Genomic DNA, 20764 nt, shown 5'->3' with positions numbered 1-20764 from the left:
ATGTATTTAAGTGGAAAAATGTGAGTAGGGGGGAAATGTACCTGGCAACGACAAGGCACATACTGTGAGAGTGAAGAATTCTGACATAGAACTTTTTTCTTTTGTCCTTTCTTTGTCCTGCCACAGCATTTCTGGGTCTGAACTCAGTCACTTACCTTTTGATGTTGACAAAAGAGAAGAGGTTGCCATGGAAGTGAAGGAACGCAGACCTTATCGCTCGCTGACCTCCAGAAGGGACACGGAGCGCCGTTACACAAGCTCTTCAGCCGACAGCGAAGACGGAAAGATTAATCCCAAGTCCTACAGCTCCAGCGAGACGCTCAAGGCCTTCGACCAAGACTCCAGGCTGGCCTATGGAAGCAGGGTCAAAGATGTAGTGCACCATGAGGTTGACGAATTCTGCAGGCAAGGTAAGGAACGATCGATCTGAGTGCTGCCACCAGTGTGAAATCCTGCTATGAATATGAAAACGTGTGTGTATATTATATTTCATTTTATATACGTATTTATACATGAGGTGTTTAAAATATGATATATAAATGGTATATAATCTTTGATTGGCATGGGATTTTAGCTTGTATAAAAAGAGTGACTTTGATGGATGGCTGTAGGTATGCATTACATGGTTGACACGAAAGGCCTTTAATAATTATAAGGAAGGTGCTCTTTAGTTGCTGTGGCATGTCCTACTGAAATGGTTCAGAAAGCCATCTCATTCAGGCAATTACGAAGAACTGTGTGTGATATTTGATCAGGATATAATGTAGGCTATCCTTTGCTGGTGACCATCTAAAAAACTTCCAGGGGATAAAAGGAGTTCTTATTACGCCGCCGTAGACCCGACATTACTTTAGCCTGAATTTAACGAGGAGGTGAGGTGTGTCAGGGTTCTCTGATGTCTTTTATGACCTTCTAATGTGTCCAGATGATGGCGACCTGGGAAAAAAAGCATCCGCTCACAAACCTCTTTACTCCCCATGAATACTAAATGCATTGTGGCTCTCGATCACACTAGCACTCTGGTGCTTCTTGTATGCTTCGTCTTTGGTGCAGCTTCCTGTTATAATCATAGGAATGTGCAAGTCATGGAAAAGCTGTTGCACTGTTAACCCTTTTTAAAAGAGCAGTAATAAAATCCCAATTATATATCCTAATAAAAATCCCAACAAAGCACTCCAACAAAGTGTAATCTTAAGGGTTGTTGATGTCAGTTATTTAATTTATTTATTTATGCCCCTAAATCAGTGTTATAATTATTGGTTCAAACTTATCTTTTAAGTGTAGGTGTTCTGAACAGAATATCCACTATTTTCTTTAGATCCTCCTTATGTATATTTCTCCAGGGTTGTGTATGTATGTATGTATGTATGTATGTATGTATTCATGTATATATATATATGTATGTATTTATGTATGTATGTATGTATTTTGGTATGTATTGTTGTACTTGCTTGTTGCAGGGGCAGACTTCTCTCTCCGTGATCTGGCCTTTGCCGAGGCTGTCCCCTCTCATGTGGCGGCCTACCGGACGGATCTGGGCCTGCCCCACCGCGATTACTCTGTGAGCGTGGGCTCGGACGCCGACACCGAGACTGACGGCATAATGTCCCCGGAGCATGCGGTCCGGCTGTGGGGCCGGCAGAACACCAAATCAGGCCGCAGCTCCTGCCTGTCCAGCCGGGCCAACTCCAACTTAACGCTGACCGACACTGAACATGAGAACACGGAGAATGGTAAGGCTTTTTTGTTTGTTTTACTTCCCTTTTGGTTGTTTTGTTCTTGTTTGATGATGGTTACTTGTTCTTTGTTTCTCCTCCTCTCCTTCTTATTTGAATACACCTGTTTCGGAGTCTTCTCTCTGTTTTGACTCTAAAACATATGCACAGCTAAAACTGGACGAGGCTTCACACTCTGCAGGCTGGCTGAGTCACTGTGTAATCACTCACTTTAGCTGGGATGTATTTTCACCCTAGGTGCCACACTTGTCTGCAGAAATCTGGGTCCAAACGCAAGTCGTGCCACGTGTTATTTTTTCTTCCCCCCCAAGAGCTTTCAGGAGCGTACCTCTGGAGGCTTGTAGGGAAGCAAAACAGTCTCAGTGAAGTATGATGGTGACAAGAGGGGCAATGACGGTCATCCGGCTGGCAATTTTCAAACAGTTTCCTTAATTTTCAGTGTTTTGGCTCTGCTTGTTGAAGTACCTTTCTTTGACAAGGGAGCTTGGATTTCTCTCTGGTTTGAAGTCGATGTCGATGTTTATCTTGCATAAAGAGTGGCCTTTTTCATATTCCTGAATCTCGTTCAACTTGTCAAGAGCTGCTGTTTTGAAATGGTTCAAAGTGGCCATGTATAAAAGGTTCATTTAAGTGCTGTCCCTGGCCAGTCATTTTAAGTGCATGGTTATGCATAGACGGAAGAGATACATTACACACCAATTACTAATACTCCTGAACTGTAACATTTTGTCCTGTAGTAACATAAACCCCATCACCCTGGGTGACCCAGGGGAATCCCCGAATAGACCTTACGAACCTTAACATTTGTGTCGGTTGTTTAAATCCTGCTGCTTAAGCACTAGAATCAAGTCAGGATATTTAGAAAAGCCACAGGCCCTAAGGGTGTTCTACACCAAGACACACACACACCACACTTACTTGTATTTCCATTCTCTATGTAACAGAGGCCCTTTACACTATTGTATAAGGTGATATACAGATTTTTATAATATAGCTTCATTTTTTAGACATGTGTCAACTCTCACCTGGTCCCTAGTTCCTAGTATTGCTGTTGCTGACTCCCTCTGTCCCTCGCTCAAAGACAGCAATTATCCATGGGGCCGCGGTTAGTCCTGCCCTCACTGGCCTGTGGCAGGTGATGTTGATGACATCACTGCTCCAGATAAAGGAGCCGGCTCGTCTGGTCTGTCTTCCTGGTTCTCAGGCCGGGTAAATGGCTCCCCAGGGGCCTATGAGGCCGGGAACCGGAGCAGAAGATCACCGTGCCTTTGGTGAAACGTGTCAAGTGCAGGGCCCGATTAGGCATGTAAGTCAGCAGAAAGCCAGTCAGCGAAATGAAATAAACAAACAAACTCATCAGAGAAAAAACAAATAGTACTGTCTCGAAGATGTTGTTTTTGATCTAAACAGAAGGGGAGGGGGTTGGCAGTGTGGGGGATGTTGACTGTCATTTTCTTAGCAGCTGTAACTGGCAAGCATGCCATTTTTTGGAGGCACCCTCATGGTTCCGCCTCACTAAATTCATTCTGCGCTCCTCCCGTGGGTGGATGCTCAAGCAAATCTGCCTCATGATTTGTATGCCAAGCAACCAGAAAGCACTCAAAGCCGCTACGACGGCACCCGCCACATCGCCTGAGCTGCCCAGGTGTTGTTCTACATTTTAAAGACCGTTGTCGAATCCGCTGTGCTCTGGCTGTTCCTCAAGCAACCCCCAGCTAAAGCACAGACACACAAAGCACTGTTGCCTTAGGTGGAAGATTTCGCTACCATGCTAAAACTGTCCCTGGAATACTTTTTCATTGGACAGAATGGCAGACTGGCCCCTGGTTCATAACTGATACTATGCAGCCATGTGTAGACAAGGCATCACTCCCTGTAAAATAGATATCTTTGAGTTAAATGTTGTCATTGGATGTCAAGATTATGGTATCTATACCCGTTGTGTATGAACAACCAAGGGTTTGTTGTATGACATCCATTTGAAATTCTATGCACGCACTGTATACTTTTCCTCAACAAGAATCTTCAAAATAGCATGATGATTCTAGGTGCCTGCTATCTGAATGCAAATAGCTCCCCGTCTGGGCTTTTCTGAAAACCAGCAACACAGTTTTGCATTTCAGAGAGCCCCATTGTACGCTTTAGATTCTTATCCCAACAGACAGGTATGACTTTAGATGGTGGGCTGGGTTTTCCCCCATTCTCAACTCGTGAGGGAAGTGAAACTCCTCCTCATGGTCTGGGTCTTCATGTAGACGTTGATCTGCTACTATGTCATTTATGTGGACTTCATCGCTTGGGGGAAAAAGGGGAAAATGCCCATATTGCATTTGTGATGCCAGTTGCTTTGACAGCTACATTTGGACTGTTGCAAAAAAAAACAAATTTAAAACAGCTATTTATTCCAGTCATCCAAGCAGAAAGACTACTTGCGTTTACCATTTAATCTGGTAATGCCTAATAACTTGCGTTTCATATATGGCGAGTTAATTAAAATCCATTGAGCTGGCTGCCTCACTTGTGCTTTAATCTGCCCCGCGTCAACAAACCGTTTTCTTTGCCTTTCCTCGCCGCTGGGCAGTTTTTTTTCCCTCTCACTGTGTGCGTGCCTTCCTTGACCCTCAGGTATTATACATGCAAATTGTGGAAAGCGATTCTGATTAAATCACGCCTGCATATTTTTCAGTAATCTGAGCAGAACTGTACCTGATACCAATTAGCTGAATAATCAACATCCTCAATCCGTGGATTGTTTACCGTGTACGTTCGTAATGAAGTTTTAATTTTGCCTTAATTTTCGAGAGCAGTTGATGAGCATCTAAAGCACAGTGAACCATGATAAGAAAGAGAGAGGAAGAGTGGGAAAGAAACAGCTCAGACAAATTGTGCCAAGAGCGAAACTGAGATGCATTCTTAGCATCTAGCTTGTAGCATTATGGTTTGCTGGTGAGCAATGAACATGACCCAATTTGTATTGTCCTATTTGGAAAGGATGGTTGGACAATAGCCTGACAGCCTGGTTAAATATGCTTTCTCAGTTGCCAGACGACAGAGACTTTGCCCATCTTGTATTGTTTATTATAAGATAAAATCAGCTCAGTGTGTAAATGTGTGGATGTGTGTGTGTGTGTGTAAATGTGTGGATGTGTGTGTGTGTGTGTAAATGTGTGGATGTGGGTGTGTGCGTGTAAATGTGTGGATGTGTGTGTGTGGTGTGTAAATGTGTGATGGTGTGTGTGTGTAAAATGTGTGTAAATGTGGGGGTGTGTGTGTGTAAATGTGTGGATGTGGGTGTGTGTGTGTAAATTTGTGGATGTGGGTGTGTGCGTGTAAATGTGTGGATGTGGGTGTGTGTGTGTAAATGTGTGGATGTGGGTGTGTGTGTGTAAATGTGTGGATGTGGGTGTGTGTGTGTAAATGTGTGGATGTGGGTGTGTGTGTGTAAATGTGTGGTGTGTGTGTGTGTAAATGTGTGTGGGATAATGGGGTCAGACTGGCTACCCCTAAAGCCTGCGGACTCCCTGCGAGGAGTTCTAGCACATCGCTGCTGCCGAGTCACGTCAGGGACAACACCACAGGTCATCAGTCAGCCACACCCGCTGGAGAAGTGACGGGCGCCTAGGGCAGTGCCCGATATGCCTAACACAGCTGTGGCGTACGCGCGCGCACACACACACACACACACACACACACACACACTCACACACACACCCACACACACACACACACACACACACCCAGCCAACCACAATCTCCCTCTCTCAGTAGTTATCTATGATGGCAAACACCACTGCAGCCGTACCCAGTGGCCATCAATTGTTTTCACGCTAGACTAGACTATATATATATATATATATATATATATAATACACGTGTGTGTGTGTGTGTGTGTGTATGTGTGTGTGTTTGTATGTGTGCGTGTGTTCATGTGTCCAAATGTATGCATATGGATTAGTATGGTCTATTAGCTTTAGCTTTGCAGCCGGGTGCTCATGCCTTCAAGGGGCCAATAGGTCATGCTTTTGGAGGTTGAATGAAGTAGTCAGACAATTGATGTGTGAGAGCACTGGTGTTCCCTCTCCAGAGCCAGTACCTGCTGTGCTCCAAGGGGCTGTATTGATCAGGGAAACGTCTCACTCAGCATCATGGAGCTACTGTATGGGGCGTCGTTCACAGCGGCGCGGGGGCTTGTGGCTGACGCCGGAGGAATGGGCTGTTCCAGTGATGCAAGTTCAGCCAGCATCCAGACTGTATGGGAATGAATAGGGGGGGGTGCTGTGTGTAGGTCATAATGAGGGGAGGGCGTAGCAGTCGCTCTTTGTCTTCTCTGAGCTGTGAGCGGAGTTTGAGAGAGGGGACTTGTGAGCGATTACTGGAGATTAACCTTGAAGGGTGAGTTTTGTGTGTGTGTGTGTGTGTGTGTGTGTGTGTGTGTATGCGTGCGTGCGCATGTGAGACTATTGCTGCCAAACCCTGCACTAATTTTCATTTATTCTTCCCTGTTTCAATTTATTTATTTAACTAAGAAAAAAGCACAACAAATTAATCTTAAAGATCACTGGGACTGTTATAAAAATATAACGATAAATATGGCCCTGTAAATTGCATGGGGAACTATGGCAAAATGGTGCTTATTAGTATCTAATTGCAGGTCCTTAGCATCCAGCCACTGGGAGTTTTTGTCGTTGCTTTATTAACTCTCTGACTTCGGATGAGCAACACACACACTGTCGTGTCACGTTCTCATTTGTCCAGGCACATGCTGCATGGACCCTCATGTTCGGACAGACCAGAGTGTAGGTGGAGATCTAGCAGATTTACTTTCACCGCTAACAATGGGCTCCACAGTGGCAGTCGGTGTGGCTCCCGTAGGGACGCTGTTATCTGCTGCCGCCTCGTGCCCCTCAGAGATTTGCCAGACCTTGCTTTTTCACCCACGCCACTGAGGCAACGCTCTCAGCCAGGCACTGCTAAGGGGAAGTGTTGGGCCCTGAAAAATGGTCTTTGGGAGCAAATAATATGGTGCGACTTCGAGGAGGGATGAGTGATTGTGCGGTTTCCCTGATTCTGTTACATTTTTTCACCCCCTTGCTGGATGTACATGGTCCATCCATCAGCAGTTTTCCAGGGCATGTACTATATCAGGTAATGTAGAGATGTGATAGCTCTTTAATGTTCAGCTCAGAGCTCCCGGCATTGATGTGGAGCTATAGGGGTCAGAAAAAAAAGCCAGCCACCAAACCACCATGTTGCTATTTGTTAATTAGCACTCCTGCTCGTGTTTGCTGTTGCGTGTCTTCAAAGGTTACCCATGTAAATTGGCAGTGCGCCCTTCCCTGAGACCAACACCTGCTTTGCTTCCCCACAGGACGATGAGTTTAAACATTACAAAAGGGCCAGCAAGATCAGACAGGCATTTCTACATTTTTGAATATTCCCCATACATGAGATGGAAGGAAAATGTTGCCTTTTTAGTTAGGTTTGAATGTCGAGTTTCTGAATCTATTCAGTCTGTTCCACACTGCGGCTTGTTAGGGAGAAGAGAAGAAAAAAAAAAAGAAAGAAAACATAAAGTGTTATGTCACTTTCAAGGCTTAGAACGACGATTTAACTTTGAACTGCTGAAAGATTGAGGTTATGAGAGGCTTGGGGGAACTGATTGTCAGTCAGGCAGTCGGGTGTTTGTGCCTGGGCGTACTCAGTTCAGCTCGTAGAGCACTCCTGGGCTAATGATTGCTTGATGCTCTGCTGTAAATGATTATTACCTGCATTCTGGTGCTTGATGAATGGCTTTCTCTCACTTGGTTAAATCTGTGTCGATTGGCGTGTGTGTTTTCCTAATAGCCCGTCTGCCCCCTTCGTGAGGTCATCTGGCTTGTAGAAGCAGTAATTGCAATGTGTCCTGCGTACGGAAATGACCGCTTTTTGACACATTTTTACAGTGGGTGTGTGTGTGTGTGTGTGTGTGCATTCAACATTAAGGTTTTTTTGTTTTGTTTGTTTGCTCTTTTTGTGGGTGAGTAAATGGGTCTGTGTTCTCTATGTGTGGTGCAAGTGGGCGAGTGGAAACTCAAATTAGGTTTGGCGATAACCACGCCCACCCTAAGGTGTCTGGAGCACGGGGGGGGCAGGGGAAAGGGGTGGGGAGTATCTCTTTGATGCATTCCTTCCATTTGCATGGCATCTTTCTTTCTCTCTCTCTCTCTCTCTCTCTCTCTCCCCCTCTCTTTCTGTCTTGCTGTGTCCTTTGAACTGATTCCCCGGAGCCCTGCCACCATATTAGGAGCCCGCGGAGTGAAGTTAAATCAGACTTCCAATTAGATGAGACATTTCCTGTATTACAGAGCTGGATTCATTAGGGCATGTTGAACAGTGTTGTGGTAGCAAGACCACAGAGGGATGGAGTTACTGACGTGACCTTGGGACAGTCAGAGAGGGAATGAGGGAAAGAGAGAGAGAGAGAGAGAGAGAGAGAGAGACTCACAATTCTGCCCTCTGATTCCCCATCCAGTCAAGTCCATGACTGTGCATGCAGTGCAGCAGTGCAGTGTAGACACAAGTTGTTACCTGCTTTAACTACCTTTGCATTTTTTATTTTTTATTTTGTAGAGAAGGGGCAACATCTGGTTATAGACTAGACGTGACTGAAACATACTTCTTGATCTTGAGGAGTGTGCTCGAGAGGGCTTGGTCAATAAATCAGCTTCTGATTGGACTGAGCATGGGCTGGAGGATATGCTCTGGCCTGGATGTGGGCTGTGACTGAACACAGGGGGGAACAGTCGGACAAAAATGAGTTTTCTAGACAGAGCATGCAGTGTTGTTTCCTTTTGACGTTGAAGGTCTATAACTCGTTCTTGGTATTTCTATTTCTTTGGACAGCCAGCCGTTATAGTTGTTATCATATAAAGCCTGTTATCGGGTATTCGCTTTCCTGTCTGCGAGCTGATTACTGTTGTATTTCAGCAATCAGACGCTGTTTTCTTGCCTCAGAGAGATCTTAATTACCTCACACTGTGTATGAGTATTTGAATGAAGCTGTGTTTAAAGAGTTTAAGAATTCTTGATAGCAATTTAATCAAATTTCCAAAAACATTAAAAAAAAAATATATATATATATATATATACACAGACACACACACATACACATACACACACACACACACACACACACACACACACACACACACACACACACACACACACACACACACACACACACACACATTAATACATACGTACCTTCACACATCCATACATATATATATTTATTTATGAAACTTGTCCAGTGATTGTGTTTACTGTAGCTCTAAGGTGGCAGACAGCCTTATCAGAACTAATGTCTCATGTGGACTGGTGCATAATTTCTGTTATGAAGTGATAAGTAAAAGGGGGGGGGGGGAAACACACACATTCCAACCGTCACATCACAGCGCCCGCCGGCATCACCAGTGCTACTTTGTAGTCATTTTTTTCCCATCGAGGCATTTTAAATGTAAATAGTCTCGCATTAATGTGACGTGCTGTCCATTTCTGAGCTCCTGCCAAGGTGTATCAGAGGCAGCAGCTTACTCTCAACTGACCCCCTGTCCTTCTCTGTCAGTGTTTCAGGACCAGAATTAAAAAGTCTCTTTCACAGACTTTTTTTCACCAGAAAAACATCTCTAAGCTGAACCCAGACTTTTGGGCATCATTTTTGGCTGAGGCCGACCCTCCCATCAACTGCAGTCATCCCACAGACGTCTTCCCACTAGTTTCCAACTGAAAAGTGAAGTCCAAAATATCTGTTTGAAAGACTTGCATAAGTCTTTGTTAGCTTTGGGATTTGGATATGACATTCGCCAGACGTTTGCAGACTTGGAACTTGAATTCTGAATCCTCACGCCCATGCCTCCTTCACCAAGAAAGAGAATAGGAACGAAGTTCTTCGTTTGTTTACTGTTTTGGCAGCCCTGTCCCTTTCTCAGATCAGGGATTAGCACAATTCCAAAACTGGCTCATTCGCAGGCTAATTTAGGGCCTCTTAGATGCCCTAGTGGGCTTTGCCGAGTGGTTATCTGCCATGTTCAATAGCCTTCCCACAATCCCCCTCTCTTGCCCCCCTCCCCACCTCACTTGTACAGCTGGACTCTGCACCGACAGCTGATCGCTCCCCTGGTGCATCACAGGCGCCGAGTCAGTCGCTAAACAGACACACAGGGCTGGTTCGCTCGTTTTCTTTTTCCTCTTCCTCTAGCTGTTGCTCTCTCTTCTCTCAGTTTCCCTCTCACTCCTTTTCTCTTTCTTTCATTTTCTCTCCATCTCTCTCTCTCTCTCTCTCTTTGAAATGTCATATTGTCTAATCCCAGTTAAATTAGCTCTGAAGATGGGTTTACACGGTAGTGTTATCTTGCTTTCCAATGGATTAGATCAGCTTGCCTATACTGGGTGAAGAGAAGACATGGTGAGCGGAAAAACTAGAGAGGTAGAGAGAGTGACAAATAGAGAATGTTGCGAGATTCGTGTCAGGTTGAAGTTGGGACCAATTTGCAAAAGTTAAACCTTTATTTGCTTCCAAGACCAGCATCACAAGGACATGCATTCTTTGTTATCTGGGCGCCATTCTAGCACCGAAAATTGGTAGTTAGATGTAATGAAAACATCTGGTTTTATGGTTAGAACCTTTTCTTTTACATGTAGTTGTGCAAGATACCAGGTAGGAGGTTTCATAATGAATGGTAGCTATTCATTCTCACAGTCCTTTAAGAGAACCGAAAAGGGGAACAAACAAAGCAATGCAGGAATACAAATGTGTCTGACATCGGAATGTGTGTAAAACAGAGCAACATTCTTTGGTATTGCGCTCGGCACATTACGTTATAAATCTATTCCCCTTCTTCCTGTGCTGTAATGAGAAATGAAGCTATTGGAGCAGCACGGTGAAATATCAGAAATGGTCCTGCATGTGAGACCCGTGACAAATTAAATATAGCAAAGTGGCCTGTTTTTTCTTTTTTCTTTTTTTTCATCACATTTCGCTGGCCTCTGCATTTTCTGTGTTATTTAATTGCCTTTGACACGAACGCTAGTGTTGCGTCGCACCAAGGAGATGGTCACGCTTTCATTACCGGATAGAAGTAGGCGAATTTATTAAATTAATATAGACCACACTGAAATGGATGCTGTGGATTTTCTGTGTATTGGCAGTTGCTCCTCTGCTATAGAGAGCAGTCAGTTGGAATGAGCTCAAAAATGTTGCCATATGAACAGAGTTGTGACCGAGTTGTGACCACCAAGCTAAATCTTTTTACGCTTCGAAACCTCAAAAGTCATGTCATGGTCCTGTCACTGTCTTTCCATCCATTACTTCAGTTTTATGAAGACTGTGACCTCTGCTTGTTGCGTCTTTTTAGTGTCATAATTTCAGCCGTGGAACATTGTGGTTTTATAACAAGCCAGTAATTTTAAAGGAGTCGTAAAGACAACTATCCAAATGTCAATGCATTCCGTCCGAGAGTTCACGAGTCAAGTGAAGGAGACCTGAGAACCAGGATGCAAGTTACTTTTAATGGCTCAGGCTTCACCTATTCACTATTCCCATGGAACAATACGGGAGGTGATAACAAAGACACGGCCATTAGCCTTATTGGCCTTCCGTGTCTTAAAAGTGAATTTGCTACTTGGTAAATTATCACTGTTTCCTGCCTTTGAGCAATAATGAAAATATGGAAATGAGTTTCATTTTTTTCACCTCTCTCTCTCTCTCTCTCTCTCTCTATCTGTCTCTCTCAGTTGTCTTGCCCAGACAATAGCAATTTGTGAGTAATGGTTGTGAACAGAAACATTATCATTATGGCTTGCCTTTTGCATGCCGGTCCTCTTGCACTCTGAAAGAGACATTAGCTATGAGATCATCTGTAATATTTTTTTCCAAGTGCGAGAAGAATGCTGATCATGTTGCATTCTGCAGTCTTAAGAATAAAACCATCCCCCCCCCCCACTCCCACACACACATACACACACACACGCATTGGCAAATCTTTTGTTACCAGGGCTAAGGTCTGTGACACCTCACACATTGTCCTCTAATGCAGAGCACACTCGAAGGAATAGACACCCATGTTCCAGAGTTTCATGCTTGCTGGGGACTACAGAGGATCGTGTGGAGGGCTGGAGTGTGTGGGGTGCATGCTGAATGTCACAGAGGAGTATGCTGTAGGTGCATCATGAGGTATCACTGTCTGCAAATGAAAGGGCATTTTTCACCTGGCGGTAATTGTTGTCTTAAGCGCGCCACATTTTTCTTTCTGACCTTGTCCCTGACTGCCGTTGCGCTGTGCAAAACCGGAGCATTAAAAATAGGTCTAGTTTACAGATGCTCGGTTTTTTTTTCTGTGGAAAGGAGCTGAGTAAGGTGAAATTACACTGTGTACGTTTCTTTTTGTCTGTCATTTCTCTCTATCTCTCTCTCTCTCTCTCTCTCTTATTCTCTCTCTCTCTCTCCATCTCCAGAAGTTTCACTGTCACATCTCCTCCTCTGAGCCCTCACCTCTTGCAGATGGCTGGCTGGCTTCTTGCAGGTCGAGCATGAGCCAGGGCCCCACTGCACCAGTGCACCCTACAGGGCACCCTCCTCGGAGAACTCCTAGCAGGGAATGACAGGCTGCTCTTTTCTGAGCCATAGGCAGGAATGATTGCTGTTCTATTCACGTCAGAGTGTTTGAAGGAACAGAAACAAACAAAGAAACCACCTCAACGCCTCGATATATTATGCATTTCAAACTAGGGAGTTTTTTGAGACACTGTCTGGAAGCCTAAAAAGGCGACGGCGAGTTTGTTTTTGCAGATATTTTTTGTTCGAAATAAATAAATAAGTAAATAAATACATTTATAAAGTATGTGAATAAAATAAAGATGGCCCCTGCGCCTCAGCAGATTTGCCTGGCTAAGAAAGAGCGATGCCCACGAAGCGTCCGTTAATGAGGTGGCACCGAGATTCTCATTATAAACCCACAGAGAGGAATGGAGACCGGAATGCCCATAAATCAAACGGGGTGAAGTGAAAAGGGAGGAGGCATTTATTTTTTTCTTCTTGGAGATGATGAACAAATGAGATGGGAGCACCACTACGCCACAAACCAGCTCTCGGCCTCTACTGTGTGAAGGCAAGGGAGTGTTTAGGGTGTGAAGTGTTCTTTATTGCATCTGCAGTGGACTAACTCCAGTATAGTTCAATCTGAGCAAGACTGGGTTGAAGCTTTTCAGTTCAACTCTTGCTTAGTGTTTAAATTTTTTTTTTAAAACTAGCACAAGATGTAATCACTCAGTGGTGGGTCCTCTTTGTCCTTGCATACCTCTTTGTCGAACGACTTTCCTAAATAGCTTTGTACATATACGATAATGCTGTCTCTATTTGATACAATGAAGATGGATGAGAAGCTGCAGACATTCTTCCATCATTAACAAAAAACCAGGCAGCATTTTCTTTTGAAACGGTTGGAGTCTTCCTGGGTGTACAAAGGTGAATTGTGTGGCATTTCACCACTGCTCTTTCCCTTTCTCTCGGTTGCGTGTTGAGCGCCGATCAATAAGTTCACTCCCCGCTCTAACAGAGAGAATGGTCGGGGATTTGATCAGTCTTGTTATCACACAATGAGGAAACAACTGCTACTGGCGGATCTGAGGGATGTCAAGTGGACCTGGACTGAACGAGCAAGGAGATGACCTGCACTAAAATGCTGTTCATTTCACGGTACTTGTGCGCTGTTTATTGTGCCTCTTTGGGATTTTTTGAGAGAACGGTACGCTCACAGGCTGTCCTTCATGAGATTTTAGCCTTAAGGAGAAGCTTTTACACATCCCATTTTGGTCTGAACGCCAGGTAGTAGCCATTAAGAGAAATAGTGAGTGGGAGCACTCCACTCAGTCTTCAGCTGTGTATACATTATGTATTTTTAACTTTTTTTTTCAGGAAAGGCAAGTTTTAAAACTTTTGTTTGGAAGGTTAGAGGCAAATTAAAGATTCTACTGAGTCTTTGATCAGGGTGTGTACATGTATCTGTAGGGTATAGTTTAGCATTTTACTAGGCCAAGCCTGCCGCAATGCACAGGGAAAGCCTGGCTATGTGTGTGGTGCCATTTTTGTTGAGCAAAGCCTGGGGCTAGCCACATGTAGCCCCTAATGAGCCGCATACAATTTCAGGCTCCGCTTGCACTCAAACACCAAAAGTAAACTTTAGGCCCTTTTTGTCTTTCTCCATCTATCTCTTTTCCTTCTCTCTCTCTCACTCTCTCCTTTTCTCCCTCGGTTGCTCACTCATTCCCCTGAATTCAAAGGCCCTAAGAGGATTGTGAGGTCGTTATTTATTCATGCCATTGTGTTTTCGCTGAATTCCAATGTGCTGGACTGCTAAAGCAGCAGTGGGTCCGGAACCGAGGAGAAACCAAAACCCAGCAATTATCAGCCATTAGCATTGTTTTGAGCTGCCGTTGGAGCTGGTGTTTTTGCGTGGGGCTCGGCACTCCATTACAGCATCTGTCGGAGTTTCCGCGCGAAGGCAACGCACGTTTTAAAACTGATTAACATGTGCTATTCTTTGAAGTCTGGCTGCGTCTTGAGAATACTGGTCGAGTAGGCGTGGATGCGATTAGTAGCTTCTTTTCTCTGTTTTTAATCTCTCGTTTTCATTTTTATTTCATTTTTTTTTAAGGCCGCTCTGCTAGCAATGGTCTACTGAGAGTAGATGCACGCTTGTTTGGGAGGTTTTGCCTAAAGGTGGAAAGAGGCATCAGAGGGAGGCTAAAAAGGACGTTCCCATCACCACTCTTGCAGGGTTGTGTTAACACAGGTGAAGGGGGGAGACATCTAAACCAGCCTCCCTCTCAGGCTCCAGAACAAAGCGAGCCCTGGGGGATATCTGAACAAGGTTTCTTGAAGGGGATTTGGTTATGTCAGCCCCTTGTCTTGTCATGGAGGCTCTGTGCAAACATCGATACAAGACAGTCAAGATCAGACTCCAGTCAGCCTTTTTTTCCTCTCCTCCCTTTCATGCACGACCCTAAGAAATGTATAGTAAGTGTGAAAATTCGGAAGGCTTTATCAGCCAAAATTTTGCTTTTCTCTTTCTCTTTCTCCTTCTCTCATCAGACACATCTACTCGTGTGAGGGTGCAGTTGCTGTGTTAAATCAGACATGTTTGTCGAAGTGTAAGTGACAGGATTTTAAAATAGCCTGTTTTCAGGCTGGCTTTGGTCTCAGCTCAGCCAGTGTGTGATTGGCATATTCTTGTGACAGGCAGGCCTGCGTTAGCTGGTCACATTATGGTTTCCCCCTGAAATGGTAATCCTGAAACCCTGCCACACGGCTCTCGCCTCATTGCCGGATCGCTCCTGTCGACATCCTTTACAGAAGGCAGCTGTGTGTAACCTATACAACAGTTGTCAGATTTGCCACCCTGCACGGTGAAAATCCCTATTCAGTGCTCCTCGGATTCCAATCTCCAGGCCTCAATCTGGCGCCTCTTGCCGTTCGCTGCCACCGAGCGCTGAAACAGATGGCATCTTTCAGCCAAGCGAAGGATTGCCGAGCCTGGTCCTTCTTCTTTGGGGAGAAAAACGAACACTCTGAGGATAAGGGAGGGAAAGACAGCCACTGATGGCAGTGGAGGATGAAAAGAGAGAGCGTTAGACTGAGGGAGGGAGGGAGAAGGGCAGGTGAGGGATGTGGAGGTACATAGTGGGGGGGGGGGACATGTTAACTCAGTCTGGTTAGCCCTTCCTTCATTCCTACTTCAGATTTGAAAATGGCACATGCCAATTGCACCTGAGCTATATATGAAATGTGATTTTTGCCTACAGTGGACAATGTATCCAAGTATGACAGCATAGGAGTATTTTATCTATGTATTTATTTATCAATCGATGTATTTATCTATGAAAATGTGAATTTAATGGAGTGTCCAATTGTGTCATTTTGTGAGCGAGTGGACTATTCCTGGTATGTAGTGGTGGGCTCTGCAGTGTTACTAAAATGAGGCTTTACACAACATGTGTGGAGTGTTATACAGGAAGTTTCAGTGCATGTCAAATTCAGTGCAACTCATAATGGTTGATGGATTGCTGCCATTTGGGGGGGGGGGGCATCGCTAATTGTTATGTTGTGTCCCGTGAGAGGCAAGTTGCTAACTAATGGGTATGCTGACGCAAAGTGATGGCTGCAATGTCAGGGGTCACTCTTAAATGGGACTCCTGTGGTTGTTAAATGTTATTTTATTATACACAGCTTTCATTTTCCATTTTCTCCATAATGGGGAGTCCTGTCTATAAAACACAACATTTATGGCCATTTACTGTTTGTTTTCTACTTTCTCATACGTTACTCGGCCCACTCAAAAATGATGATATTGATTCCATCCAGCAATATGGCTTTGTCAGGGAAAATGTATTCGTTTTCCAATGAGCGTCCATTTGTGAGGCCATTTTCAGACTTCCTCCCTAGGTGTGCGGTTGCATGCTTTGCATCTTTTAGGCTTGTATGGATTCCACAAGGTTTTCTCTATCTAGGAAAGATGACGAAGGTACCCTCTGCAGAGTATTTTTCTTACCACCAGAAATGCCGGTTTTGATGTCATAGTATGCATCATTCTTCACTCTCAGAGCCTACCAGAAAGAAATACTCACATAAGCATTGTCATAAGTCTCAAAGATGGAGAAAAGTTGTGACTTTGAATGTTTGAGTGTTTAGCCAATTTAGATCCGGCCCAAATGGTGATCTGGCAGAGCAGGTTGAGATGTAAGGGGTATGAATAAAATCATGCTGAACCTGCACTTAAAGAGATTATTTTGACACTCACACAGAGTCTCTCCACGCTGCAGCCTGTGGCCAGTCTTAGACACCAGCATTTTGCATGGGAGACAGATGTCTGTCGCACACAGGGACAGTTAGCTTTAGTTTTGCTGAACTGTGGCCTTTGATGGCAAATCCGGGCCAAGGGCAACACTAGATAGCGGAAGGAGCAGTCGAATGGTTCAGTCTGGGATCATGACATGTAAGACTGAAGCAACTTTCTGAAAACAGTCTGTTTAAAGTTGATGGTCTTTGAAACTCCTCGCTTCCATGACCCTAAGATATTTTTGTTACCAACTGTCTCCGCTCTGTTTGACCACTGATTTTTAGCTGTGAACACCATACTGATATCTGGGAGTGGCACTGCATCCCAATGCCTGACCATGTAAATGAATGCAGAGATTGCATTTGATGAAGAGGGCCTTTATCACCATGCTACTATTCCACCCACGATTCTAAGGAAGCCACCAGCATATTTATTTTTTCAGAATTATGTAATGTGAATCCTAAAACTCTAAAGACTCCTAATCTAGTTTTAATTTCACTATCATTTCTGTTCATGTTGTTCAATTGAAGTCTGTTCAATTCTGAAGCCAGACGGTCTCGTCCCATTATGCATCATCAGCAGTTGTTTCACTTCTATCCCCATCTTTAGCCATAAATGCCATACTACCTTTAGAGGTTTGCCACAAAGACATTTATTCATTGACTGAATGTTTATCTTCCCTTCCTCTAAAACCACCTTTTTTTAGATGCTGCCTCGGGCAGCCTCCTTGAACAAATAGATAATGCTTGTCGTCAACGTGAAGTCACGCTTTCCTCTCACCTCTGACTGGCGCTGGTGCGAAGAAGGAGAGCGAGAAAGAGGGAATGTGGGCTTATTTACCCCGGCTTAAGAAAATATTTGGCTGTTGTTTCAGTGGTTGGGCTGGGAAAGAGGTAGAACAGATAGCTTTCTTTCTTATCGGCACCGTTTTGCATGCATAACTTGATTACATTGGAGATGGGAATAGTTTAAGCTTATCTCGCCATCCTTTTTTTGCTGAGTGCTGGCTGAATCGAAATGATGGGATCCTCAATAGGCTTTTTTGCCCAACCACTGTCTTTTAGTGTTGCTATGGTGGATCCATTTATAGTGAAATGTTTGAGTCTTCACTTATATGGTTATTTCCCTGACTCTTTCCCTACATATGTGCACAGGGCTCAGAAACCAATTTCTGTTGAACTGTCAGAAGCAGTCTTGAAATGGTTGAGTGTGAAAGGAACAACCCCCCACACACACCCTGGGTGGTATTGTGTATTCTGACACACTGTGAGGGCTTATTTGCTGCTGCGCTTAGGGGAGCTATCTCCTACACTGTCCTTACCTCTGTTCATTTACTGACATCTGGGTAATGGGTTCAACTGACAACTTCAACTGACTTGCCACAAGGTAATTGAAACTTCCAGTCTTTCATTTATACATTGATTTTTTACCACTGATATTTAATTTCCAGCCCACCTTTTTTTCTTCCTTGCATTTTTTTTTAGTCTGAAATAAAAAAAATATATACATCCTTTAAAAAATCGGAGCTGTTAAACTGTTCAAATCTGAACGGCTATGAACTGTTGAAAATGGTTCAAACTATGCTCTCAGCCATGTTCAACAACATGCATTTCCTTCAGGAAATGCTCTACCGAGGCAGTGCTTACCCAGAACTTGAACCCTTGACCTTAACATTGCTTGTGTCATACGCTGTCACCGGACAAATGAGAGCATACTCCCAACGCTGAGATTGCGGATTCAGTTCCTAGAGCTGTTCAGCCGCTGTGTCTGATGAAGACGGAGAGCAGATGTTCCACCGCAGGTAAGATTGGATCAGACACCACGCTCAGGGGCCGTTCAGCTTAACCCGGGTCAGGTTAATGTTGTGCCGTGCAGATGACTGCTTTCAGTCTGACTAATGGTTGCTTGTAGGGCGTGTTGTGAAAACGATTTAGTCTTCCACACACTTCCTTTGACCCGGCCTCATTAAGATTATTGCCCCAGTCCAAGATATATTTTCTGAGTTTGTAAGTCCACCCCCCCCCCCACCCCCATATCCTGCTGTAATGCTCAAGTGTAGGAAGGGAGAGAGAGCAATCAACACTGAGTCATCGCACACACACACTCATACGCTCTTTCTCTCTCTCACACACGCACACAGAGCAGGCAAATTGATTGGAGTGACATAATTTATTGAGTCCTTCCAGAGTCTTCCATGAGGTGGGCATTACTAGTTGAAAGCGCCATTGATCGAGGCGTTATTCATCACGTCATGAGCCACAGCTTATTGCATTATCCTTCCGTCAGAGGGATCGGGGAGGAGGGGAGGCCTCATGCTGTGGCACACGCACGTTGTCTTCAAATGGCCCTCTCCATCATTAAGTTGTTTTCGGGAATGCGGCGAGGCCGTCTGCACTAACAGGGCCCCCAGCTAGGAGGCCGAACCCGTGTAATAGGAGAGTTGCCTTCGTCTGGGATGGCAGCTGGCCCCCCTGTAGCCGTTTGTACCAATTGCCCTCGCAAACAGCTCACCGTGTTTGGGCCGGGTCTCTCGGGAGGTGGGGATAGGAAGGTGGTGGTGGGGGGGTCAGACGGATGAATTGTTTTGGTGGGGGGTTGGTTTGACACAGTGAATAACCATAGCAACAGCAGTCATTTTTTTGAACACAACTACCTGCTACTGCAACGCACAGGCACCCATGTGTTCGCTGGGATCATGGATCATGTAATTAGTCTGCTCGTGAGTACATTAAGGACTCTGGTGGGTGTTGGTCGGTTGGCTACTGTTTTGGTGGAGGTGAGGGTGCTGTGTGTGTGTATGTGTTTGTGTGTGTGTGTGTGTGTGTGTGTGTGTGTGTGTGGGTGGGTGTGTGGGTGTGTGTGTGTGGTTGTTGGGGGGAATCATCAGCAAGGCTGAAAGAGCATGTCTCGGGAGAGAGCCTGTCAGAAGCTGAAAGAGGAGCGCATGGTCCGAGGACTCCTAACTAAAGCTCCCGGGTTACACACTGCAGAAAAAGAGAAGGCAGTCAACCTTGGCGGGCCCTGGGAAGCCTACGCTCTGCACCCGGGGCTGACCACAGGCTGGGCAGACCTCCTGGCGTGCCTTTTTCAAATGCTCCGAGAGGGGCAGGGACGGTGGGACGGGACTGAAAGCAAATTGTGTAAGCCGGCATTAATTAAACGCGGACGAACACACAGCTCGGTAAAAACTTTGTCTGCAAGACAAATTGCATTGGCTGGATACACCCCCGACTCTGACTTTGATTACTTTTAGAGGACTTCCTCTTTCTCTCTCCTCTCTGCAATGCTGAGAGAGAAAAAAAATGATTTAAGGTAATATTTCATTTGTGAGTGTAATACCACTGAAAGCAATTGTGTATATAAATTGCAAGACAAATTTGAAGGTGGTGTACTTTAATTTCATTTTTTCGATCTAATTCACCTTCAGGTTGTTGAGGAGCTTGATGCCCTTCAGCTTGTATTAACTAGAGTGTGCATCTCCACGGCTCCTCATTAAAACAGAGGCAACAGTATTAGCATTAGGCTTTCTGTGGCCCCTGGTGGCCAACAGGCCTCCTTCCCTTTAGTGGGTTTTACAGTCCATAGCCTCTCTCTCTCCCTTGCTACTCTCAGGGCTTACCCTCAATCTACTTTCACATGCTGACTTGATACAAACACATTTCTACACATACGAAAAGCCTGCTTGATGAAGCTAAATCCTAACCATGGTTGGCCCTACAGTGCACACACATTACTGTGTTTATTGTGTGTATTTTCACAGATACGGACAAGTAGGCCAACTTATCCAACATCATCAAAGGAATAGGGATATTTCGCTTATTTGGGAAACACAATTCACCGTTGTTATCTTGCATGTCCTAATTACTGACTTGACACCTATGACAGCTTCGGCTTGCAGTTTCTCTCTGGTCTGGCATATCTTCCCAGAGGTTGTCATGAAGGCAGCCACACTGGCACAGGCTCTCATCCACATAAACACAGACAGCCGAGCCGGCGGCATTTTAAACCGTGTCTAGCTTCTCCGCGGCTAGGCTACTCTGCCATGCTCCACTCATCATGATTAATGGTGGGCAGTAAGAAGGGGTGTTGTAAGACATGAACTACATCACCGAGCCAGATATGGGGTGGAATGAGCTAGCCGTGTTTTGCTGTGTGCTA

At 44.8% G+C, this 20764-nt stretch overlaps 1 protein-coding gene across 10 annotated transcripts in view; it reads left to right on the top strand.

Annotated features, from left to right (window-relative positions):
• tenm4 (teneurin transmembrane protein 4) overlaps positions 1-20764 on the top strand; it is a 174837-nt gene that overhangs the window by 37159 nt on the left and 116914 nt on the right. For all 10 annotated transcript variants that reach the window (XM_042708659.1, XM_031572996.2, XM_012830933.3 and 7 more), the window contains exons 2-3: positions 127-410; positions 1461-1733. In XM_042708659.1, coding sequence (XP_042564593.1) covers positions 188-410; positions 1461-1733 — 496 coding nt within the window. In that variant the 5' untranslated portion in view covers positions 127-187. The remainder of the gene's footprint in view (positions 1-126; positions 411-1460; positions 1734-20764) is intronic.

Source organism: Clupea harengus, chromosome 9, assembly GCF_900700415.2.
Source record: "Clupea harengus chromosome 9, Ch_v2.0.2, whole genome shotgun sequence".
Taxonomy (NCBI): domain Eukaryota; kingdom Metazoa; phylum Chordata; class Actinopteri; order Clupeiformes; family Clupeidae; genus Clupea; species Clupea harengus.
Note: the sequence above shows the minus strand (reverse complement) of the source record. Positions and strands in the feature narration are given on the sequence as shown.